Source organism: Lytechinus variegatus, chromosome 11 (genome assembly GCF_018143015.1).
Source record: "Lytechinus variegatus isolate NC3 chromosome 11, Lvar_3.0, whole genome shotgun sequence".
NCBI lineage: Eukaryota > Metazoa > Echinodermata > Echinoidea > Temnopleuroida > Toxopneustidae > Lytechinus > Lytechinus variegatus.
The window spans coordinates 10,132,642-10,160,155 of NC_054750.1; the positions used below are offsets into that span (position 1 = coordinate 10,132,642).

Consider the following 27,514-nt stretch of genomic DNA (forward strand, 5'->3'; position numbering starts at 1 on the left):
TTAATTCAACACAGGTGTTAAGAGTGACATTTGGGAATTAGTGAATTGATAAGAAATACATGTATATTTCATTCAAAAAAGTCACGCTAGACATTCAATCAAGCTTATCAGGAAGATCAGCCATAACTTTTCTTAAAATTTCATATGTTGAACATTAGGGCATTTGACGAGTAATCATTTGCATTTTACCCTTTCAGTTAAATCAACTTCTTGTTAAATTGAGAAAATACAAAAAAAAGTTGTTACCTTTCCAAAACTGAACTCTTTCTCTTTTCCTGCTCTTACTCTGAAAATGTTCAAGCCCTTGAAAGCCCATGTATTCTTTTTAATGAATTTGTAAATATTGATCAACAGGTCACTTCTGAAATGATACCAATGTTGAGTGACCAACACATTTATAGTGGAAAAACAAGTGCAACCATAAGGAAAATGTGTTATATCAAATATTCAATTCAATTTCCATTCAAATGGACTGGATTTGAAATGGAATCCCTGCAAGTTTCTATAAAATTTAAAACACATACTTTTAACACACGTGCTCACACAATGAGTAGAATACTGACATACTCACATGATACAAAACAGCACCACCCCCCCCACACACATGGTGGTACATCATACTAAAATCCTTCCTTCTAGTAAGAGATGGTTGTTATAAACTCATGTCAGATTTGATGCTCATGGTGCTCCTACCATTATTATTATCACATGCTTCTACAAAGGCATCACTAATGAATAATACAAAAATTATAACATTTTACATTTAGGGCAATTATACTATAGCAGCATATTCCAGCAATTATAATCCATATGTTTCATATTGTACAAATTACATTTGCATAGTATTTGCATATCTGACAAAGTAGCAATAGCTACCGGTTACACTTCGTAATTCCGAAGGTTCGTAGTTCCGAAGGGTCCTTATTCCGAAGGTTCGTAATTCTGAAACACATAAATTGCCTATACCTCGATGTTTGTTAATCCGAAAACGTAAAAGGGTTCGTTAATCCGTGCATTTGTGCCGTTATTCCGAAGGTTCAATAATCTGAAAACGAAATAAGGTTCGTTGTTCCGCAGGTTCGTTTATCCGAAAGCAAAATAAGGTTCGTTGTTCTGAAGGTTCGTCAGTCTGAAAACGAAATAAGGATCGTTAATCATTTAGTTTTCGGACTAATGAACCTTCGGAATTACAAACCTCATTTCGTTTTTGGATTCACGAACCTTTGGAATTACGAACCTCATTTCGTTTTCGGACTAACGAACCTTATTTCGTTTTCGGATTAACGAACCTTCGGAATAACGAAGTTTCGGAATTACAAATGTATGCGATGCCTACCCTTTCGTATACTTTTCAAACATTGTTCATTGTAATACCAAAACAAGTTCTAATATTTTCATTTCTATAAAGTATTATATATCATACAATTTCAATTAAAAGTTTTATAATAAATATTTATACATATTCTACTTAACTATAGCTTTCAAACATGAATTTAAATCACAACAAATCCTACGATATAGGCACAAAATCCATTTAGCTGGAAAACTTTTTCAAATTAAAGGTCAAGTTCACCCAAGAAAATTGTAGATTTGAATCAAAAGAGAAAAATCAACCAAACACAACGCTGCAAATTCCATCGAAATGAAATGTAAAATAAGAAAGTTATGACATTTCAAAATTCCGCTTATTTTTCACAAAACAATTAAATGCACAACTCAGCAATATGCAAATGAGAGAATTGATGATGTCCATAACTCACTGTTTCTTTTGTTTTTTTTTGTTTGATTAATACAATATTTCAATTTTCACAAATTTGACAATATGGACCAAATTAACTTATCCATAAACTGTTAAAATAATGGTAATTCCACATGTTCAGGGAGAAATAAAACTTTGTTTCACTTGACAAGGAGGAGAAAATTAGAATATTTCATATAATAACATACAAAAAATAGTGAGTGGGTGACATCATCAGTCTGCCAATTTGCATACCGACCAGGATGTGCATATAACTGTTTTGTGAAATTAAGAGAAACTTTAGAATTTCATAACTTTCTTATTTTACATCCGATTTTAATGAAATTTTCAGTGTTTTGCTTGTTGGATTTTTTTTTTCATATTTTTTTCAAAATAAACTTTTTGTTGGGGTGGACTTGTCCTTTAAGTATGTCCAGCCATTTGTACTTCTTTGCATACTTGGAAAAAAAAAGAAGCAAACACACATACACATAGCTAATTTGACATTAATGTAAAGATTGGATAAAGAGGTATTAATACAAATTGGACATTATTTTCCCTTCATTGATGAGAAGGTATGTCCAAGTTGTAGATACTGTAAAAGAAATGTGAAAGTAACAAAAACACACGGGGAATGATGATTTATGGTCATATATTACCCCTTTGTGCAGCAGTAAGTACATGAATAATAAATATACACACAAAAAAAATTGTATTCAAATTCTATTATACTCAACTGCTTCCCATTGCATATTGGGGGTACATTGGGTACACAAACACACCCCCACACACTCACACACAAATTTACATTGGCACAACCACACAAGTTTATAACATATTTGCAAGAGGTGTGTGGGATATATGAAGACCCACACCCATACAAAAAATATGCACACACACACACACACACAACACAAACCCCGACCCTAGCAAAAAGCACACACCCACACATGCCTTCAAATGAACACCACACAAGTTATTATTGAATGAAAGGCAGTGTATGGGCATGATTTCATATATTTGAAATATAACGAGTACCCAACTTTCAAAAATTTGGTACAATCATTTATTACTTATGTTCAAAATGCATGTAGACTGAATGGTAAATGATCATAGACAGATTTCATACTCATTCAGCATTAGAGCCAATTTTGTGAACTCTTTTGCGCAATGCATAATGCTAATGTCAATGAAAATATACCAAATATTTGCAAGAATATTTAAAAGCCATTTAGAAGTATTGATGACCAAATTAAACCTTATAGAACGAGAGAGAGCTTGTAACAGTCGTCATACAGTCCAATGCCTGAAGGCTTCTCCATGCTCAAATTGGGTGAAAAAAATTATTAAAAAAAAAAACCCCTGAGAATTACACCAGAATAAGATTTTGAATACAACTTTAAGTTATACTTTTCAGGGCAAAACTTTCAGTAAATATTTTCAAATTATAAGAATTTAACAGATTTAAAATAAAAAAAAATGTTATCACAGAAAGCATGGTAAAATAATGGTTGATTTCTGCATGGTAAAACCACAGAAACACAGTGGACGGCAATGTATGTATTTTACAAGGGTTCAGGGAAAACGATTTCAATGCTTTGAGAAAGGTAGAAATGAAGGCATTTACAACCTAACACTCTTAACGCTGGCCTGTGAAGTGGTATATTCAATCAAACATATTGGTTTTACCTGAAGATGGTCAAAAATCACATATTCATTGCATTTGCTTGGTGCCGTGAGATCATGTGCACCATCTCCACCACTCGGGCTCATGGCAGAGAGTCTTCCTGGGGTCTGAAAAGAGAAAAAGCCCAAGGAAAATACGAGGAGTGAAATAGTAAATGTTCAACCTGTTATGATCTTTATAAAGTATTTCAGCCAGTTTCATGATTTCAGTTGTGAACTGTAGTTCACTAAATGCTTATGCACCACAGAAAGGCTGGCTGGGCTAAAGCTAAGGTAATAATGATAACAGGGCGATTCCATGCTAGAAAAATCAGCCATTTTCACAACAGTTTTCAACCTGCTGTCTGGAGAGACATGCAAAAACCTGACAAGCAACAAAAATATGTTGTCCCTATGCGAATTAGAGCTTAAAATGTTGCGTGTCGTATGGTCCCGTACGACACACAACATTTTTACCTATAATTAACCCATAAACATTTTTTTTGTGTTGGTTATAAGTTTTTCACATGACTACCCACTATAGCTTTATCATTAACAAAAAAGAATACTTTATTGCTCAAGCATTCGGCTAGGAAACTAGAAATTGTTGTCCCGTACGACACATATGGAATCGCCCTAACAGTGCCTTGAGCACCCTGAATAGTGGATACATCACTCTACTTTTATCATCATTATCAATACAAGGAAAATGATCGAAAATCAAATGGCAAGACTCCAAAGTGTGCTTATGATGGGTTGAAAATCAAGTGTTATTTTACTTCTAGGGTTGCATTTTGATCACAACTCTTCCTTTTCACCTTTATTTTGTCATATATTAATTTTTCTTTTTAATCTTTAATTTCCGTTCAATGCATTTCTTTCTTTTTATCTTTACGTTCTGAAAATCATTTGTTTTTCTTCAAGTTTTCTTCTTCTTTTACACAACCGACTTCCACTTCTTAAATTCCAACAAAAAAAATAATGGAAGCATGTAGTATCACTCATCAGCCAACTTAATCTAAGGAGAGTTTATAATTTCCTCCTCATTTCCACTCTATTATCATTTCAACATACCATTAAGCATTAAGTCATCTGATTATCGGATCCAACCCTTGGCACCAGTGGAATGGTTACACAGAGTATTACAAAAAAAAGAGGAAACTTTACCTAGATAGATGTCACAATCATGAAATACATTGTGATCATGAATCTATGACAAGAGGCCAAATATTTCATGAATAATATTGTTCATTCATGGCCGATTGCAAACAATAAATATAAGGCATGGCAGATATATGAGTTGTGTAGAAAATCATCTGTGAATCCCAATCTACTAAAAATAAACAGATGAGTTCAAGAAACATAACAAATACAAAAGGTAAGCTAATGAATCAACCCTTTCTTACTCAGGGTTATTGTATTCTATACAAATCTTGATCCATGTTTTGTCCAACTTAGTTTTGACAGTGAAGTTTAAAAGTCTTCTTGCTCATCTATTTGTGAACTATTCTTATCACACTAGCAAGAAAAACTGAATTTTATGATGTCGATTCTCAATGAAAGACTATAAGCCATTTTGTCTGTGTTGATAAAAAACCCTGGGAATCCTGGTTTCCATTTTCATGGGACACACTGTATGCAAATCTACTATTTACATCCACCTGTTATGATTCTTGGCTAAAAATCAAAGCTTTTAGACACAAATCCTGGATGATCTTTAATTGGAATACATTCAGACTTATGGCAAATTCTTAGCCAAATTGACATTTCACCAGCTGCATTAATGGTGTTCATACAACAATAAGTTTGCTGATGTGGTTTACAGTACAATAAGTTTGCTTTCAATAATGATAATAATAATCATAAGCATCCTTTACATAGCGCTTTATACCAATGTTTCTAAAAGATGCATATTAATACCTCAATATTAATAAAGCTATCAATAAGGTACGTTTATGTTTCAAGGAATAAATTCTTGCTGTACCCAGTTACCTCACCTGTGACAAGAATAGAATCAACCCCTCGCCAAAGGAAATTTCACATTGAATAAATGGAAGAGGGATGAGTATTACTTAATGATTAAAAATTTATGAAATGTGGTTCACCATTTACTTACAACAGAATGGCCCAAATTCACAAAGGTGATTTTGAAAACCCAATGTTGCGACCATGGTTTACGCAGATTTCCTGTATAAATTACGCTTATTTTACTGCGTATCGGGCGCGTGTATAAAAAACTTGTCCAATGCTGATGCACGCTTATGTCACAGTGCGCCAAATTGATGCCTGTTACCATGGTTAGATATGCTATTTTATCCATGAGTCCACCGTTTGAAGAGTGGACTCATTAATAAAATAGCGTGGATAACCACGGCAACAAGCCTCAATTTGGCGCACTGTGGCAAAAGCGCGCATCAGCATTGGACGTTTTCATCATATGCGGTAAAATAAGTATAATTTATACAGTAAATCTGCATAAACCATGGATTTTCAAAACTACCTTTGTGAATTCAGGCCAATGAGTCTGTGGATTCAGAAGTGTACCGTAAGTACAACAGTAGGGTGACACACATTGAAAATGCATGGTAAATGACTTTAACTTAGGACCACACTCCACGTATGGAGTAGTGCCAGAATACATAAAAGATATCCCACGGATGGTTAAGGGCAAGGTTTTTAATGTTATGAGAGTCAATCTGAAGAGCTCTACTTTCTTTGACCCCAAGCCGAGGTATACACCAGCATGTAGGGGTTAAAAAACTTATGGTGTCCCAGAACTATGACCTCAGTATTAAAAACAAAAAACCAGTTGATGACCATGTCAAGGGGAAAATCCCTTACAGGACATTTGTTGCATGAATCACGTAAATTTCTTTGTCTCTATAGATAATTATAGGCGGCAATGCATTGCAAAACATTTGTCTAACGCATCATGTAATTTTTTTGTCTTTCATTGTTTAATACAGCTGCGCTTTCCTTTGTGGTTCCCAGGTTAATTATTGTCTAGCCAGCAGAAATGTGAAGAGCATATCAAAGCATGCCGTCAGTGCAAGAATTATGTTAAATGAGGGAATTAAGGGAAAGGTTAAAGATACAATATCCTTGCTTGGGTGTTAAAAGCTTACAGATTTTATTTTTTTTTGAAGATTGGAAAAGTCAAGCAAATGGGTATTGCAGTAGCATAACAGAAGTATACCAGAGCTGCCAACCTGAACAAGAACATTTCAGTATTTTCAAGGTTGAAAATCAGTATTTTGGTGAGGAAATTAGTATTTACACAGGAATACCATAGGAAAACACATAAACTGAAACTTAAGAAATCAGTATTTTGCATGAACCCATCAGTATTCTTCTCTATTTTCAGTACTAAATATGGTAAATCAGTACTACTTGGCAGCTCTGGGTCACTATACCATTGGCTGAAGTTGTAATGTAGAGATACTGATGCAAGGCAAACATTCTTCATTATGGATTATGTTTTTGTAGTGATGCTAGTGAAATTACCTAGGGCCTATTCACACGTGAATCTTGAATCATCATTGTACTGATGATTAAAATTCGTCTTTAGAATCATTGTACCATTCACACATCTACTCAAAAACTGATTCGAATTCCTGAGTGACGGCGGTACTGTGTCCTTGGTGACTTGTCAATCAAACCACTACGTCGCAAATACAAATTACATGGAGTGCATGACAATGGTATCATCTACGGAAGTGCTTGAAAGGTCTTGTAAGCTCCACCCCCCCCCAAAAAAGGATGTTTTGGAAGTCAAGCCTTTCAAAAGAAAATTCATACTGTAATTTGAATGGAACTTAACTGGAATTCACCTCCGGATTAGAATTTGTATTTGTGATTGTGAATAGCGTTCGTGATTCTAATCGTGTTCTAATTTGGTTTCACACATGCTAAAAAAATTTGCCATTTAACTAGCCTTATTTTTCACTGGAATCATCATTCAAATTCCATTTTTTTTTACCGTGTGAAAGGACAGCTAGAAAACAGTAAACCTATCAGATAGTTTGGGTAATATTTTGCCATAGGCCTATATTCAATTATCTGTTATACGCATGCCTTCGCGAATAAGCAATGAGCAAGCTAATGATGTCATATTCCCATTAATATCAATATTAATTTGTATTTAATTATATGAAATTACATTTATACAAAAAAATTTCACCAAAAATGGAAAAAAATTGATTAAAAATTGATTTAGTGTGTAAGGAATTATTGCTGCAACTTACTTTGCTACGAGGGAGACGTCATTTTCACATATTCGAAGATATGAAATATTTATGATTTTATGTAACAGCATAAGAAAAAAGAAAGTGGGAACATCACATCTTCGGCCCAACTATTGCATATTCACTGATGCATACATATTAAACTGTTTTCACAAAATATTGCTGAACTTTAAATTTCAATAACTTTATTGGTTATCAAATTGTATTCAATTGAATAATAAATGTATGTGATAAACTCACCGAGAACTCTTTGGACATTGTCAAATTTGGAATGTGATGCTTTCAGAACTACCAAGTCTCACGCATTATGCGTGAGACTCAAGCATTTTGGACTCTTGTTCATCCCCTCAAATCTCTGTCTCACGCAACTATCACAGCCTATCCCCATATACATTGTATACAATGTCTGTGATCTCACTCAGATTCTCAGAAAATCTCACGCATAGCTGGTCTTTGAACTTGGCATCTCTGTGCTTTAGGTTTGTCAGATTGTCATTTGCACAAGCTGAAGTTATTATTTTTTTTTCAATTTTTGGTGGTTTCCTTTCACAATCTGCTGCCTAATTCTGCTTCACTGGATAAGCCATGCAATGCATGGGGATTCCCCAGGGTCAATTTTTTTTTAATTTCCAGGGCTCTTTTGAGAAGGGTCCCGTAACACAAAGGTAAGCGATTGATCGTACGCTTGATTTTCACGACTGATTGTGCATTGTAGTCAATGGAATCAATCATAGGAAAATGTGCTACGATCATTGCTAATTTTTGTGTTACGGGCCCCAGTTCGGAGGTAAATCCCTAAGTAATTTTGAACTGGTCAATTGGTACAGAACCACAAAACTGAATCAAAACCACACCTCCACAGATGAGAGTGAGAATAAAATTTGAAAATGATAACTGTAAATATATTTACCACGATTGAATCAAATCCTACAGGAGCTGTTAGCCGGAATCTATCTTTCTTGATCACAGATTCAGTTCTGCCAAGGCCAGCTTCAACCAGAATCATTTTACCCAACTGAAAAGCAAAGCACAAAGAAGGATACTATCTTGATAAACAAAATATGTGGAAGAGCCGTGGTGTAGTGGTTCTGACTGTCGCCTTGTAAACAGAGGGTTGTGTGTTCGAATCCCACCGCGGTCTAGCGTCCTTTGGCAAGGCGTTAATCCACACTTTGCCACTCTCGACCCAGGTGCTAAATGGGTACCCGGTAGGATGCGAATATTGTGTTTGATTTTGCCAGCGCCATTATGAGACTGCGATGAATGCAAGGAATGCTCCCCAGGGAGTGGAAATTGTGCACTTTTCGTGCGGGATTGAAATGAATCCAATGACTGGGGTAATAATATGCTGTAACGCGCTCTGGGCCATTCTGGGAAATGCGCTTTATAAAAATTGGCTATTATTATTATTATAATATCTATTAACCATTTGATTTTCTTTTCCCATTAGCTCAATTACCATTTCATCCATTTTTCATTTAGACTATGCCTATTTTTTTTTCCAATATCCATTTGGTAAATTGTCCCATATCGATTCAGTCTAACACACACTACTAAGAATATGGTTAACTGAACTGTTTATAAACCAAAGTTTCGTTTTAAATAATGATAAGTAGGCAAAGTGGAAATTCAACCAAAGGAGCATTGAAGGAGATTAAGTAACAAGTGGAATGCCCCTGGCGGTCTCACCTGCATCACGCGATTCAATATAGCAGCAGTGCTGACTTTGCAAACTACTGTAAAATAATTATTCACAAAAACACCATTCATATAATGATATAATACTACGTTCATTGATATTTGACCTTGATCATGTGACCTAAAACTTGTCAGAGATACTTTATTACCCCTATATCCTCATTTCATACACTATATCTATAGACTCTGAAAGTTATGACAGCAATCTAATAATTACCTCTAAAATTGCCAGTTCAATGACCTTAAATGACCTGTGACTTTCGTCATGTGACCTGAAACTCGCACAAGATGTTCAGTGATACTTGGTTATTCTTATGTCTACATTTTACATGTATGAACTAGTCCAATACACTTACACAGAAATAATGGTAATTCAACAAATACCCCCAACATGGCCAAAGTTCATTGACCTTAAATGACCTTTGACCTTGGTCATGTGACCTGAAACCCAAACGGCATGTTCAAAGATACTTGATTATTCTTATGTCCAAGTTTCATGAATCAGATCCATAAAATTTCAAATTTATGATGGTAATTCAATAATACCCCCAACTTGGCCAAAGTTCATTGACCCTAAATGACCTTCGACCTTTAATCATGTGACCTGAAACTTGCGTAGGATGTTCAGTGATACTTGATTACTATCATGTCCAAGTTTCATGAATCAGATCCATAAACTTCAAAGTTATGATGGTTATCCAACAGATACCCCCAATTTGGCCAAAGTTCATTGACCCTAAATGACCTTTGAACTTGGTCATGTAACGTGAAACTCAATCAGGATGTTCAGTAATACTTGATTAATCTCATGTCCAAGCTTCATGAACTAGGTCTATGTATTTTCCAAGTTATGATGACATTTCAAAAACTTAACCTTAGTTTAAGATTTTGATGTTAATTCCCCCAACATGGTCTAAGTTCATTGACTCTTAATGACCTTTGACCTTGGTCATGTGACCTGAAACTAAGGCAAAATGTTCAGTAATACTAATTTGGTTAAGATTTGGTGTTGACGCCGCCACCGTCGGAAAAGCGGCGCCTATGGTCTCACTCTGCTTCGCAAAAATGAGAGAGTTTTAAAACAAAGAATTGTATAGACCAAACACGTATTAGACCAAACTGATAGAGGCCAAATGGGTTTAGCTCATTTGTTATTAGACTATGTAAGTAGACAACCAACTGCTTGTACACAAGTGAATATAAACCACAAAATAGAAAATAATGAAAATTATTATGAATTATTGACTTTTAAAAAGCATTAATAATTCTTCAAAGAAGGGAGACATCAATGTTGCCTGCCCCCATCTTATTTCTGTAAGAATGCATGAAAAAGCTTAACTTTGCTAGTTAAGGCACATAACATGCTTGCTGCATTAAGGAAGTATATAAAGAAATACATGGTTGTCATTTTCCAACAACGACCACATTGCTTGATCTTGATCTCATGTTTCCTCGGCTTCCTCCATTTCCCGCAAAACATCAACATCATAAAGGTATTGAATGTTCCAGCATCTGCTAGGCATGCTAGAGTAGAACATAATGCGTTTCCCCAGCTTCCCTGTGACCTCTGACATGGCAAGGTAGGATTCTGATCATCAGACACTCCTACGCACCTCAGACAAGGTAAGAGAGAAAGACCTAAGGTTTCAGGGGCCAATCAATAGGCATGAAAGAAATGGAATAAGGGGGCGATACTTCCCAAGGAATACTTAAAGGTCAAGTTCACCCCAGAAAAATGTTGATTTGAATAAATAGAGACAAATCCAACTAGCATAGAACTGAAAATTTCATCAAAATCGGATGTAAAATAAGAAAGTTATGACATTTTAAAGTTTTGCTTATTTTTCACAACAGTGATATGCACAATTCAGTGACATCCAAATAAATGAGGACAGTCAATGATGTCCTTCACTCACTATTTCCTTTTTTTATTGTTTGAATTAAACCATATTTCATTTTTTTAACATTTGACAATAAGGACCAACTTGACTGAACCATATAGTATTAAAAATGCTAATTCCACAGGTTCAGCGAGGAATTTATCATTGTTTCACTTGACAATGAGGAAGAAAATGAGAAAATTTCATATTTCATATAATAAAGTACAAAAGAAATAAAGAGTGGATGACATCACCAGTTTCCTCATTTTCATACCGACCAGGGTGTGCATATTACTGTTTTGTGAAATTAAGCAAAACTTTAAAATGTCATAACTTTCTTATTTTACAACCGATTTTGATGAAATTCTCAGTGTTATGCTTGTTGGAGATTTTTCTCTTTTTTATTCAAATTGACTTTTTTATTGGGGTGGACTTGTCCTTTAAGAGGGGGGGGGGGGGTGGTAGGCCTATATACCATTTCCCAAGGGGGATAGTACATACTATTTCCCAAGGAGTACTAAGGTGGATAGAATATACTATTTTTCATGGAATAATGTTCGAAGGGGAGGGGGATACTATATGGGGCAGATTGTAGGCTTATATACTATTTCCAAAGGAATAACTAGAGGGGAATATTACTTTTTTCCTCAAAGGAATATCAAGGAGAATAGTATATTTTATTTCCCAGTTAAGGAATTATGAAATTGTTGTAGTATCATCCATGGTAGTATACTATTATTCAAGGAACTCCAAGAGGGGAGATGAATAATCTATATCCTAGGGAATAAGCATGCAAAATAAGGGCATTTAAGGTGACTGTACATATATTTCCAGACCGATATAACCTGATTCTCAGTTGGAAATCAAAGTCTGCAGATTATCTGATTCAAATCTCACTGCAGATGTACTTTCTTTTGATTAACAATGAATCTATGTTTCATCATTCTTTACCCAAGAGTATCCTTTAATTTTACACCTTTAAGGGCATAATTGTAGTCAAGTAGACACAAGGGCAATGTCTCATTGAAATAGACTGTAGTCAGCAGACACAACCTGACCTCTGTTAAACAAAGCAAACTGATCTTAAAACTGATTTTATAATTCACTGCATAAAATCTATGCAATCAATTATATAAAAGTGATCATTAAAAGGAATCAATATTTTTGTCCATTAAGGGGGCCTAGTCATCGGAAATCCAGCATTATCAGTACTGTTTCCTAAACTTGCAGGGATTTTGACTGTTAAAGCACAGCCCTCTGAGAAAACTTCTATCACCAGAGATTTTGATCCAAGCTTTTACCTTTATGACATTCAACCTTTTCCAACAATTATGAATTCCTTGAAAGTTGTGTGACATGTATGTTCACCTTGACCTTTCTTTAGATGACTTTACCCTCCTAAAACTGGTGTGACTCATACATTTTTCCTATTGGTGACAAGACCAGAGAACAAGCAAAGAAATAGCAATGATAGAACTTTTTTTCTCCTGTCATCTGGTCATCTGGGCCTGGTGACACAAACCTTAATGATTGATCCATACAGTACTATGTTGCAATTTTTAGTGATATACACTGCTCATTGTCTTTTTAAAAATTATAAATAGGACAAGAACAAATAGAAAACAAGAACGATTGGAAAGATGACAAAATGAAAAAAAAGAACAGAATAAAAGAAGAAAGAGACAAGAAGAAAAAAAATTTAAATCAAAAAGAAATAAGACAAAAAAGCTGTTCCATTTATATGTTGGATATCTTTAAGTTGAAAAGTGCAAGTAACAAGTGCTAATGGTAATCCAAGGCAAATTCGTTTAGAACTACAAATCGTGTTTGCTTTTACTTCACTGGTGGTCTCGCCCGATTGCGTTTGCAGGTTTGTCCAGAAAAATCTTATCATTCAATCCAGAGATTTCGCTGTGCATGTTAACCCAAAATGTTGCACTACTTTGAGAAGGTGTCACTCGACATTATACCCAACATTAATATTGATTGTATATTCAGCAATGGATTAACAAGGAAGCGCTTAAATGAAGTAATTACATGTAGGATGAAACACAAGGTTTTGGAAGTGCGAGGGGGAGGGGGCACTGCTATTACAAGATGGATAATGTGATTGTAAAAAGAAGCATGTAAAAAGGGTTGTTTTTCTCGGTCAGGTGACAAAAGGTGGTTTCAAACCGCCTTCATCACAAGAATCCATGTTAAATTACGAGAACCTTCTCAGGCTAAAGAATACCCATTAAATATTCCCGGGTCCCGAATGCAGGAATATTGCCCCAAAACATACCCTTCGGGATAAGTTCCTTATGTTGTGGTCTGATAAGTAAGCAAGGCCTGTGATTTAAAACAGCTAACTTAGCAGCCGCCCATGCACTCTAAAAACAAACCAGTAAAAAATGACTAGTTACTAGGGTCAGCTGGTTGCAACTGTTATTCTAGTCATATTTAACTATTTTCTAGTCGTATTTTACTCAGAACAGAGTTATTTCTGACTAGAACACAAGTCAGAAATGTGACTAGCATATCAGTTGCACCCAGCTGACGACTTATCTAATCAATTTGACTGATAATATGTTTTAAGAGTGTGGCGCCCACCGTCAACTACATGCTGGACTAAAAGTTCCTGGAATTTGCTTTCACACTGCCAAAATACCTGCAACCTCAGAAAAATCCATGCGAAAGTTTTCTTAATTTTCACAAGTACAGTACCTATCATTTAGAGGGTATTTTATTTCAGTTAGATTGCTTTCACACAGCAAAAATTATTTTTTATTTATTCATTATTATTATTATTATTTTTTTTGGGGGGGGTTCTGATCGAGAAATTTACCCAGATCAACCCCCCCCAAAAAAGGATCTTCACTACTATTCAAATGGTGATTTATGTCTGGAAAAATTTGACAGGCAAAAAAAGAGAAAGATGGTCCTCACTGAGTGTACGGGAATGTGAATTATCAATCATTCTTGCAACTAAAAATTTTACCATTCCTTATTACCTTGTCAAAAAAAAGTCTTGAAGGTTTCAAAAACCCTAAATCTCCAATGCAAAGAGTCAAGGAACCAATGGATAAATAACAAGATTAACATGAGAGAAAAGAGAGTTACAGAAATATAGAATGATAAGAGAGAGTGAAAAAAGTCCTAAGCCCATTTGATTAACCCCTTACTGCTGTATTTGACAACATAAAGAATCAGTGACTTCACTGATTATTTGTTATAAGATGTACATACATACATACATACATACATACAAACATACATAAATACATACATAACAGGTACTACTGAAATCCTTGCGCACGATTGGCTCAGAGCAAATTTTTTAAAGTAAAAATCACTGACAAAATGTTTTGTGAAACACTCTCCTGATGTCGGTTAAGTTTCCTTTAGGAAGGAATAGCTCATGTTCACATACCAACATGAAATACAAGGGATAATGTGGGATTCCGTTCATAGGAGAGCTATTTTGTTGCTCAGGGCCTCCTTTTTTTATCTCATATCTTCTTTCATGTTGGAGAACAATAACTATGTTCACTTTGCCACAATTTTTAGTCAGGGTTTACAATATCAAACCAAGTATATTTTCTGTATTAAACTAGAAGCAAAGCAAATGTAGAGCGGGTGCTGGGAGAATTTATTCAGCTGATCGGGTAAAAAAGGTTTGATGGTCTCATCATGTTGGAATGGAGGCAGTGGTCAAAGAAATGTCTTGCTGCCGGGTCACATCCTGTACGGAAGGACCAGAAAACCCCAATTTGTCGGCCATCTTGGATTTTTCATAAAAATAAATTATTTTCATATTTTTTTGCACAGACAATGATGCACAACTACAATGCGATCGCTGGCATACCTTTCAAGAGAGTACAATATAGACTCAATCAGTCTTGCCTCGCCTTTGTTGGTGTGACTAGCACGCATAAATGCATGTAATGTGCATAGCGATAGAAAGGTTTATATTACATATGTGGGTATGAGGGCAAAATTAAAGCAACTTTTATGTTACTGAAGCCTCTTGGAAAATTTAGAGGAGGCATTGCTCTGCATGTTGCATGCAATTACATTTGGTCATCTTAAAGCATAGTCTCACAAGAGCCTGTCGAAGGTATCCCATCCTTTTCCGTAGTTTGACTATTAATATCTTTCTTTTGGAGGCCAAATGTGGCAAAATGATGTTTCAGCTAGGTAGAAAAACAATTTTCATTGTTTTAAACCACTTGGAGATGAAAGGGTAGACTTTTTCTATCTGCTACATATAAAGCATTGTTGGCACATCGAAGCCAACCCCCCTCAGGGAGTTGCCAAAGTCAACCTCCCCTTTTCCGTATTTTGCCAATTTATGAAAAAATCTGCAAATTTTGAGCCCTCACTGAGGTAAAAAGTTGTTTCTGCTATATAGCAATCCACTTTCTTTGTTTTAAAACCCATGGAAACAAAACAGTAGTCTTTCCTCTATCAGTAACATATAACAAAGTGCTGGCACATTAAAGCCTATCCCCTCAGGGGGGTTGCCGAAGTCACCCTCCCCTTTTCCATATTTAGCCAATTTATGGGAAAAGCTGCCAATTTGGAGCCCTTATTGAGGTAAAAGGTGTTTCTGCTATACAGTGCGTCCCAGAAAAAAATGTAACTGAGATTCAGTGTAATTTTTTGCTATCATGATCATAAATTTGCTTCATGAATCGTACATGAACGGAAAGATATGCTTCACTTCTTTTATTTAAAGTCCATCTCAACTGTCATAGTGCACGCATGACTGAGTTAGAACAATGGAAAGTGGTGTTTATTTGCATGGGCATATTGCAGTTTTGAATTAGTTATTCTGGCTTTTAATGCTGTCTATTCAGAAAACAGAGATCATGGCTGAAATAGCCATCTTTTCTTCTTTTCATACGAGACATCATGCGTAAAATATGATTGACACATTGTCGAGAAAAAGTTGCCTGAAAACACGCTCGATTACTACCTATTTTCCCAGCAGACATTGGGCTAACAGTGAATGGGCTAAAGGTTTGCGCCGGGGAAGGAATCCTTTAATGTTGTAATAGTAAATATTTTGATTGTGACATGAAAATATGCTAAATTTATACCTATTCGACAATCATTGAAAAACAAGCATTTCTTTTACAATAAAGCGGAAGACAAGAGACTAGAAAATGCGGTGAGTGCGATCTTACAGATGGCTTGAATGTGATGTTGTTTGGATTCTTTCAAACTTGTAAAAACTGGATGAGGCAGGGTCAGCAGAATGTTGGATGGGGGTGACCCACTTAAAAAAAAAGCCTTCCGAGCCAAAAAACGTCTTTCTCCTCATCTCCTCTGCACTTGCAAAAACTGATGCAACCTTTTCGGCTTTGCCACATCCGCTGCGAACTGTAGCGACAAATAAAATGACTGAAAGAAGCTTGAGATAAAAAATAATTACTATTGCAACATTGAATTCCCATTACCATAGAATCCAGCCCAAGAAAATCGTATTTTGCCAATTTAAGGGAAAATCTGCCAATTTGAAGACCCTGAAGAGGGTAGGCGCCGATGTGCCAGCACTTCTGTATTATGAAGTTGATTTAAAAAGTAAAAGTGACTTTACTTCATAGCAGAAACATCTTTTTGCCTCGATGGGGCTAAACACTGCAATTTTTCCGATAAAGAGGGAAAAGAGGGAAAATAGGCAAAAAATTCAGCAGCTCCTGAATTGAGTAGCGTCAATGTGCCAGCACCTTTTTGCATGTAGCTGATAGAAGAAACCCTTTTCTTTCATATTTGAGTGGTCTCAAAAAATAAAAAAGGCTTTACTATATAGCAGGAGTGCCCTTTTGCCTGAATGAGGGTGTAAAAAATTATTTTTTCAATGAAGGGGAAAAAGGACAAAAGGGTGTGCAGACTTTGGCAGCCTCTGATGGGGGTAGGCTTTGGTGTGTGAGCACGCCTTCATAATTATGTAGCTAATGGAGAAAATCCTACCTTTTTTTCCAAGTAATTACAAAACAACAAAAGTGACTTTTCTGCAAAGCAGAACCGCTTTGTCTCAATGGGGCTCCAAATTTGCAATTTTCCAATAACTTGGCAAACTACAGAAAAGGGGAGGGTGACTTTGGCAGCCCCCAAGGGGGGTAGGCTTCAATGTGCCAGCAATTCTTTAAATGTAGCACATAGAAGGAGGTCTACTCTTTCATCTCCAAGTAGTTTAAAACAATAAAAGTGGCCTAACTACATAGTAGAAACACTTTTTCCTCAATGTGGCTCCAAAAGGCGAATTTTCAAAGAAATGTGCAAAATACGAAAAAAGGGGTTGGGTAGCTTCGGCAGCCCCCTGAGGGAGTAGGCTTTGCTGTGCCCTTACTTCTTTATATGTAGCTGACAGAAAAAAGCCTACTTTTTTGTCTCCAAGTGATTTCAAGAAAATATATATAGTTCTATAATCATTAATTCATACATTTCGTCCATGAATCGTGTACTTTTTTGGTTATTTAATACTTAAATTTAATTACATTTACTTTATTTCTTTGTATAACATATTGTAAATGCTCTTGTATTGCATTGTATTATTTCAAACACAATCTTTTAGATATTACTCTGATTTTTATCTCATCTATAATATATTATTGATTTACATGTATTTATGTTTTTAATGTCAGGACCATGATGTAAAACAGTTTTTAACTGATCTTGTCATCCTGTATAAATATATTTGAATAAATAAATAAATAAATAATGAATTTTTTTTTTCTTCATATTTTTCAAAAGATATTAACTGGACTGTCCAGAAAACAATTGCAATTGACTTCTACCATCTAAATCATTATGAAATGAGTATTCATTTAAGATTTTTCCATTGCCTTTACAAATAATAAGAAAATAATTGATTTTCATGAAAAGTTCAAAATGGGGGCCCTCTGGGCCTCCCGTAGAGGATATGACCTGGCAGCAACACATTTTCTTGACCACTGCCTTCATGCCAACATGATGGGACCATCACACCTTTTGTACCCAAATCAGCTGAATAAATTCTCCCAGCCCCCCCCCCCCCTGTCTAATGTATATAGACAATAACAAACAAGAATGTTTAGTTTGACCCTCTACTCTGTAAACTTCCATTCACGAGTGGATACCATGCGTGACCATGGGGTCTCGAAAAGCAACCTGAACACGAAATTTCCATATTCTGAAAATGTACCCCTTAACAAGTATTGGCATGTGAAACCCTACCCTTAAAGATAAATTCCAGTTTTGGTAATGATCTCAAAATGACTTTTTACAGAATCTAATATAATGACCATCCAAGTGACTGTTTGTATGAATAAAAAATATGTGCCAAAGGATTCTGGAAGAAATTGTATAATTGCTGAGAAATAAGCAAAATAAGCGCAGATTCGGTCACTTCCGTCGGGTCTTTATTCCAGCAATAATAATACACTGTCCCACGTGTGCCTATCTGTGTTGGTGATCTTCAGTGTGAACATTTTTCAGTGTAGATTTCAAGATTTCACAAAGTTCAGTTTATGTAACTGTACCAGATCTAGATCCTCGATGATATTCTGACAATTAAGCCTGGTTTTACAGACTTTCTCATGAAATCAGTGTTTACTGCAACTACTGGCATTTCTCTTTAACATGTATTGGAAACAAAATGATACTCTTGGCAAATATTCCCTGAAATGAACCCCTAAACAAGTACAGGAACGTTTTATTGTTACGGGTCCTTCGGTCGTCAGCTTTATCTTATTTGGTTTATTACGACCCCACCTTCTACACCTCGTGCAAATCGGACTCTAAACACAAAGTGTTGAGGCAAAAAGGACATCCTTTATAAAACATTTTAATTTTGTTTTATCATCCCCGGAAATTCGACCCTAAACACGTAATTTTCCAAGCGAAATAGATACCCTTTTTTCATTATTTTTTTTTTCAGTGTTTTTTTTGTCGTGCATGGTATCCACTCGTCAATGTATGTGGCCCCCCGGGACTATTGGTTTCCGTGTCACTTCGAGCTGGAGGTACTAGTAATCTTTCCTCAGGTTGGCTTTGGAAAGAAAGCTACACACAGCTTACCTCAAATGTGACAGTTTGCCCATCTCCTTCACCAACAGATGACTCCTTTCATCTTCAGAAAAAGCAAGCAAGAGAAGGGAAGGGGGTGGGATGGGATAGAGCTTGTTCCCAAACACCGTCCATTAATTGGCTTTGGGCCAGTGGGTTTGAACTTAGAAACTTGCACCTGCCAGTTAGCCAAAGCCAAGAAGTCTCATTTGATCAGCCACCAAACCACTTGGTGGCACCAAAGCTCGTTGTGTCTCGGCTATTCCCAACAATGCGATAGATCTGCTTAAAATAACTGCTTTGTTTTGCCTTGCATGAAATCATTTGATACTGGTAAACGGTCGGAAATTGGAAAACGGAAATGGCTCAATAAACTCAATTACTCTGAATTTCTGGCGGAGTAAATTCCGCACACCAGTCTCATGTTGGCTCTAGATATAAATGGATGCACTCTTCTCTCTGTTGAGAAAAAACATCTTCAGGGTAGCATTTTAAGAGACAGCAGTTATATGCTACTGTAATCCTTGCATCTCATTGGCTCGGAACAAATTAGTCAGTGAAATAACTATTTGCATCATGGAAAAGCACCCCAGAACTCTTAAGTCTGGGCCAATAGAAGAAGGAAAGAATTCAAACCCAAGTCTTGTACATCACAAAACCTTATCGTAATTAATATGTCAGGTTCTCTAACAGGTAAATTGACAATCCGTCTACTGCCAACTAGTTCAGTCCTCTAAGGGTGTTTCAAAAAGCTATGTGTAAAGTTCTGCATCACTTTATTAATGGCTTGACTGTACACTGGCAATAGGGATGCCTATGTTGTTTCATGGATGCTGAGACACAAACCCGGGGGGGGGGCACTCGACCAAAAAAGTAGTAGGGATATGCCCTGGGCGAGACAGTAAACGGGGGCCTCGGAGCAGACTAATTGTAAAAAGGAGGGTCCTTGGAATGGGCTTCGGAATTACAAATGTTTGTGAAAACGGGGTCATTGGAACAGGTCACCTGCATTTGAGTGCGTATGCATCCCTATGGAACGGGCATACGTGCATGTAGCTACGTGCATGTAGCTAGCCCGGCGATAGTCGGACAGCGCTCTGCGGCCGCTTTTCACCAAAATTGTGGCTCATTGTAGCGGATCAATGCAACCGGAATGGTGTAATGGAAAATATACAAAGCTTTGGAGCGGATTTCTTTCTTCTTTTTTTCACGATAAGAAGAAAATGATATGCTTTGGAGTGGCTTTCTTGTTCTTTTTCTCAATAAAACAAAAATGCTATGCCTTGGAATGGAAATTTGAGTGTAAAATGGGGGTCCCCTCCGCGGCACATACCCACTATGCATTATATACTGGGTGCCCCCCCCCCCCCCCGGGGACACAAAGAAGTAATTGCAAAATGGCAGTGCCAGGACAATCAAGATCATTAAAACATGTTTCCAACAACCAATTGGAATTGTTATTTCAAATTTGCAATTGATTGTATAACTTTGTGTATTAGGGGTTTTAAAATAAATACCAATAGATTTCAAGAAAACCTTAATGATTTTATTACAAAAAATAAATGATAGTTGATGACTCCATCAACAATAATCAATAAATGTGAGTCTCACCTTTTGGATTGTTTTTAATGGAATAATCCTGATTATATATTTGGAAATCTATTAATTCATCAAAACAATTTCAGGAGTATCCTCTTACCAGAAGTCTGTCCAAGTACTGCATATATTCACTTCCTTTATCCTCCATGGAAATCAACTTCAGACTGTTATGTAAATCAAAATATCTGAACAGAAATTATTTTGTCCGCATTTTCTGGATAAAAGATGCCTTTTTATAATTTTCATATTTTTCATTCTTCTACAGATTTTGGATGTAGCCCTAATTATATCCAAACCATTTAAATGTATAATGCTCATTTGAACTTGGGAACTACTTCCTTTAATAATTAAAACTAATGAAAACAGGAAAGAGATTCGAGTTATATCAATCATTTCTTGAGAACATTTTGTTTGTGACCTTTAGGTCTGTTCCAATCTGCAAGTCAACATCTGCTCCCAAACTCAACAAACCTTTCTTTAATTCCATACTTTCCTACCAAATCACAAGAGTTGCCGAGAACAGTGCATTAAAATCAGGTTTCTCCGTATCCTCAGTTGGGAGCTACATCGTCTGGAAATCCATGCCATCCGGACGGACGGCTTTCTGTGCATACAAGGTCCTTTTGCACTAAAGGTCGCATGCACATGATTTTTGAAAGCAGAAACCATGGATTACTGCAATGCAAAACTGATGAACACGATGATAGATGAGTTTCAAAGTCCTAACCCTTTATTTTGGTGTCTTCCGACAATGGTGGAATCACAAACCATTTTCAAGGAATCTCTCTCTGATGGACTTCAAGCTGAACTTGAACTGCCCTATATTTCAAGAGATTTTTGACGGGAGCAAGTAAAAAGAAATGCTTGAAGCTATCCCTGGGCTAGCTCTAAAAGGGATGTTGCTTAATGCTCAGCTAAAGAGAAGATCTCTTACGTTCTCCTCTGTCAGTTTTCCCTGAAGCAGGATTATTTACTATATATGGGAGATGATATTTCAAAAGAAAAAGAGATAGAAAGGCATAAACATGCAGAATGGGGTCTCATCTTCATTATAAAATTTGTTATGGCAGCACTCCTGATATTTTGATATCAAAAATTCACATGAATTGTAATATTTAATATCCCTTGTGTAAAAGTATTGTTGGATATGTAAATATTAACTTTTTCTTTTAAAAGTATGATAAGAATATGTTTTAATAGATTTCACTCCACCTTTAAAGGTAAGGTAGAAACTACAGTATTCATAGATTATAAACAAAAGTATGATAAGAATATCTTTTAATAAATTTCACCCTACTTTTATGGGTAGAGTAAATACTAAAAAAACAATCTGAATCTTGGGAAATCTTGACCTTAACTTGGAAAACTATAGTTCACCTCATCTTTTCCAGTTTATCACCCTGAACTAACAGTCATATGAGTGATGAATCTTGATACATATTTTTTTTCAAGTTTCATTAAATAGGATTTTTGTCAAGTTTCATTAAATAGGTATTTAAACTGTTAAAATCTTGCAAAAAAAGTCTAAAATAAGATAAGCTTTTTAAAGTTGTATGTATTATTGTTATACTTACCATGTTTACACGCTAACCTGGCTCGCAAGGGCAGACACGAGAATTATTCCCTGTGTAAAAAAGGAGGTCATGTCTGCCCGAAATTGGCACGCATTTCATGGTGTAAATTTTATCCACTGATCTGTTTTTTTGCCCTGCAAATCTGATCCATGAGCTGGGGCAGCATTTTAACACTATGCAGGACAATCCGTGAGCTGGGGCAGCATGTAAACACGGTTAACTGCTTCAAGAATCAGACAAAGATTCAGAATGCAAAAAAATTGTAATTTTCATCACTTCCTTATTGATTTTGGTTGTTGCTGGAGTTTGCTACTTTAATAAAATGCATCAGTAGAAGAAACATTAAGAGTGTTAATAGCTCCATGTTGAGACTGACTAAACAGAAATGATTGAAAGATTGGATAGTATGGCGAACTGAAAAAACAGCATATATGTATCACAATAATAAATGTCAATTGCTGGCAAGAGAGACAGGGGTGGGGTGAGAAAGATGACTTTTAATCAAAAAAATACATCATTTTACAGAGACAATGGTAGAAACAGAAAAACATAAAAACAATAAGTTAGAGGAAGGTTATATACAAGGTGGGGGAGGGAAGAGGATTTTTTTTCAATCAAAGAAACATGTCATTATACCCCTACCACGGTAGATACAGAAAAACAGAACATTAAGGTAAAGGATGGTGACATACAGTAACAATTAAGCTAGCCCAGATCTATACCGCTCTAGAAATTAAAAACAGTCCTCAAGACAAAGAAATAGAGGAGAAACAAGCAGGAAAAAAGGTCTCTCCCCTTCTTAAAGGCCACCACATTTCACGTCTTGAGTTAGAGAACAAGCTATCGTTTGGAGAGGAAAGATTGAGAATTCCACATACAATTGGTGAAAACCTTGTCATTCATGTTAGCTGACCCGAAGACTATATAGGTCATACCACCTATAGAATATCCATCAGTGAGGAGAAAAAAGTAGGGTCCCATGGCGTGAGCCTCGGTGATCTCACCAGCGACAACTGTAACCTATTTTCCTCAATGTCTCCACCTTCTTACAGCATTATCGAACATTAGAACATTGCGTGTGCTTCGTGCTCTCTGAGGCATTGGGCGTTGATGGATAATTCAAATAAACAGAAATTAAATTATTGCATGAAATCACCTCACATGGCAAAAAAACAAACACATTCCTAAAAAGGGGAACTATGTGTAAATTGATTCCTTTGCCGCCCGACCTATATCTCCTTTTCTTTTATAAATATAACAAAATGGCAGAAAAGGAGAACATATAAAAGAAATCCAAGAGGAAACAATATGAATATCTTTCATCTTGAAAAGTTGCCAATGATCTCTTTGTCTGTAAAATTGAAATAAAAATGACAGACGGAATGTAGTCACAGGTCTGAATTAAATGATTACCAGTAATATGAAATGAAATCAAAACCACACCCAGACATTCATGTGCAACCATTTTGGGGGGTAAATGTCTCAATCAACTGTCAAGTAAATACAACAACAAGACAAAGTACCACCCGGATTAGGCGAACATGATACCCAGCTTTGTGCTTGATAGTAAGGGCAAATTTTCATACTTAATTACATTGATTATTATGTGAAATCATGCATACTGTACGACCAATCACAACAAACTGTGCAATTGATTGCTAAGTTTTGTGTTACAGGCCCCAGGGAGTGTCGTATGAAGTGATTTGTCAGTGAATTTCAATTAAAACTGTAACAAGACACTGAAATCCGATCGTCTGAAAAGCTGGAAGTAATCAGTGAAAACGATGAAAAGATGCTTCTCATAAATACCTCGCAGAACTAAATATTTATAGCAAAATCTATAGATATTAAACTTATTTTCAGGCTATCAAACTGTCAATCCGTTGCACTCAAGCCACAATGTGAACAGGGATTAATGTGGCAAACAAGAGACATTGGCAACAATTACTCTTCAAAAGTCCCCTGATGTGCCCCTGGGGTTCTCCAACTGGGCCCTGATACCATCGGTGAAAGACCACACAAGACTCTCAAGACGTAGAAAGAAAATACAGAAATCACAATATCCCGGGTCCTCATTAATGTAGGCGAGAACGTTGCATAGTTTTATTAAAGATTTTCACATCCTGACTAAATGACTTATTATAATAAGTGTGCTGCGCTGATGGTGTTGGGTGAAAATAAAAGCTATAAATAACAAAAGAATTCCTTGCTTTAACTTGAACATAGCATGAGTTTAAGAGATGTGGTGTATGACTTGTCCCATGGTGCAACATTTCCCTAGACTCCATTTCATTGATGATGCATGGAAAAAGGTAGCTAGAGGATTCTAATCAGATTTTGTGTTAGGTTCAAGGTTAGGGACGGAAACTAGGGCATTTCATGTGCTTCATACAAGGATGTGCAATAGCTTAGTTTAGTCACTGGCTCCATCGGTCGAAAGAGCAATCGTCTTGTAATCTGACAAACCAACTTTCAAACCAAGTTGATGTGGTAGTGATGAGGCATTGATCCTTACTTTAATGTCCCTTCGTATTGAGAAGCATCAGTCATGTGGATGCTTTCAACAAGCATTTGTGTTCTCTTAGCAGTCAGGTATTAGAAAATAACCACCACTAATAATTATTATAATAATCGCTGTACTTGTTTAGGGGTTCAATTCAGGGAATACTTGCCAAGGGTATCATTCTGTTTCCAATACTTGTTAAGGGGTGCATTTTCAGAATATGGAAAGAACTTGTTTAGGGTGCTTTTTGAGAACCCATGGTCATGCATGGAAGTGCCCCCCCCCCCTCCCCGGGATATATATATATTTTTACTCAGGTACTGTTTACTGCTAAACTTTGATTGTTGGCGGTGAGGCCCTTTTCGGATATTCCTGTTTTGGAGCCGGAGATTTGCCATTGTCATCTTGCAGTCACGGAAACGCATCTCTAGATGCATCTTTTACAGTGCGCTTCTTCCATCTTCAGCGCAGTGATTTCTTTGAAAGGTGAGTTTCACAATCCGTATGCCCATGAACAGACGTGTTTTTCACGACTGTTTCAGAAACGGATTTTGAATTCTCTTTTTTTGTCACATCATGGGCACTGACGAAGAGTGTGACTTTACCTTTCATTTTTGAGAGCTATGCTTCTTTTAAAATCTACGATTTTATTTCTACAGCATTTTCTAAACTGTATGTGATTATTTCATATATATATATATACAGTTGAGACCACAAGTTTACATACAACCACGAAATTCTAAGAAAAGTTGCCAAACATAAAATTTATTGTATCGTGCTATCAAACAAATGAGTATGTCATGCCTCTTCATCACATTGCTTAGGAGCTGAAAAATATTTAGGTGTACCCTAATATTTTTCTCAAAAATCTTCATATCTTAGACAAATTGAAAATAAAAACTTAACAAAAATGTTTCATATTTGTGGTAGTTACTTCTCAACACAAACATTTCAGATTACACTTTTTTGTTCAGTGGTGACAATGGCATCCCAATCATGTGAAAGAGCTTGATGCACCCTTTCATTTGATACCAAATTTGTCATGATAGTATTCATATTTTTGAAGATATAGTGAATTTAATATAGTAAATGTTTGACAAGCGAATAAATTTCACTGAATTCCATGGGTGTATGTAAACTTTTAGCCTCAACTGTATATATATACATATATTTGATACCCAATTTGTCATGGTAGTATTCATATTTTTGAAGATATAGTGAATTTAATATAGTAAATGTTTGACAAGCGAATAAATTTCACTGAATTCCATGGTTGTATGTAAACTTTTAGCCTCAACTGTAAATATACACATATGAATTATTTTGAAGGAAAATGAGTCATTCTTAATATAGAATATAAATTTATTTTCAATCTATCAAACTGTCAATCTCTTGCTCTTAAGCCACAATGTGAACAGGGATTAATGTTGTAAACAAGAGACATTGGCAACAATTACTCTTCAAAAGTCGCCATATAACAATGCAACCAGGATAGGACCTTAAAGGACAAGTCCACCCCAACAAAAACTTGATTTGAATAAAAAGAGAAAAATTTTACAAGCATAACACTGAAAATTTCATCAAATTCGGATGTAAAATAAGAAAGTTATGACATTTCAAAATTTCGCTTCATTTCACAAAAACAGTTATATGAACAAGCCAGCTACATCCAAATGAGAGAGTTGATGATGTCATTCACTCCCTATTTATTTTTGTTTTTTATTGTTTGAAATATTTTGATTTTCTCGTCATTGTCATGTGAAATGAAGTTTCATTCCTACCTATTTTAACATTTTGTGCTTCAGGCAAGGAGGTCCTAATTGTCAAATTCGTAAAAAATTGAAATATTGTACAATTCATACAATAAAAAACACAAGAAATAGTGAGTGAGTGACATCATCAACTCTCTCATTTGGATGTAACTGGCTCGTTCATATAACTATTTTGTTAAAATAAGCAAATCTTTGAAATGTCATAACTTTCTTATTTTACATCCGATTTTGATGAAATCTTCAGCATTGTGCTTGTCTGATTTTTCTCTATTGATTCAAATCAACATTTTTCTGAGGTGGACTTGACCTTTAATATCTCCTCGGAGAGTCCCTTGGGGAAAAAAAACCCATAGATGTACGTGGTCTACTGGTTGCTTCAAAAATATAAATATAAAAAATGTTCATGCTTTCTGAAAGGAGCAAAGGTAAAAAAAAACCAATCAATTTAATGTTTCCCCCGGGGAGCCACTTCCATTGACGAGTGGATACCATGCGCGACCATGGGGTCTTGAAAAGCACCCTAAACACGTATTTTCCATATTCTGAAAATGCACCCCTTAACAAGTATTGGCGTGTGACACTTTACCCTTAACAAGTATTGGAAACAAAACGATATGATTGGCAAGTATTCCCTGAATTGAACCCCTAAACAAGTACAGCGATATTTCAATTGTAGTCACGGATGTCGGTCGTTTTTAGCTTTACCTACATCATTGGGTTTCGTACAGCCCCACTTCCCACACCTCGTGTAAATCATACTCTAAACATGTAGTGTTGACTCTTGGGGCAGAAAGTACATCCCTTATT

The 27,514-nt window shown here is 35.9% G+C and overlaps 1 protein-coding gene across 2 annotated transcripts in view; it reads right to left on the reverse strand.

The window, feature by feature from the left end:
- Positions 1-3,142: 3,142 nt before the first annotated feature.
- LOC121424045 overlaps positions 3,143-27,514 on the reverse strand; it is an 83,316-nt gene continuing 58,944 nt past the window's right edge. The window contains exons 14-15 of one of the 2 annotated variants that reach the window (XM_041619623.1): positions 8,558-8,662; positions 3,143-3,532 (exon numbers count right to left, since the gene is read on the reverse strand). In XM_041619623.1, coding sequence (XP_041475557.1) covers positions 3,362-3,532; positions 8,558-8,662 — 276 coding nt within the window. In that variant the 3' untranslated portion in view covers positions 3,143-3,361. The remainder of the gene's footprint in view (positions 3,533-8,557; positions 8,663-27,514) is intronic. The other variant, XM_041619622.1, reaches the window with a different exon arrangement.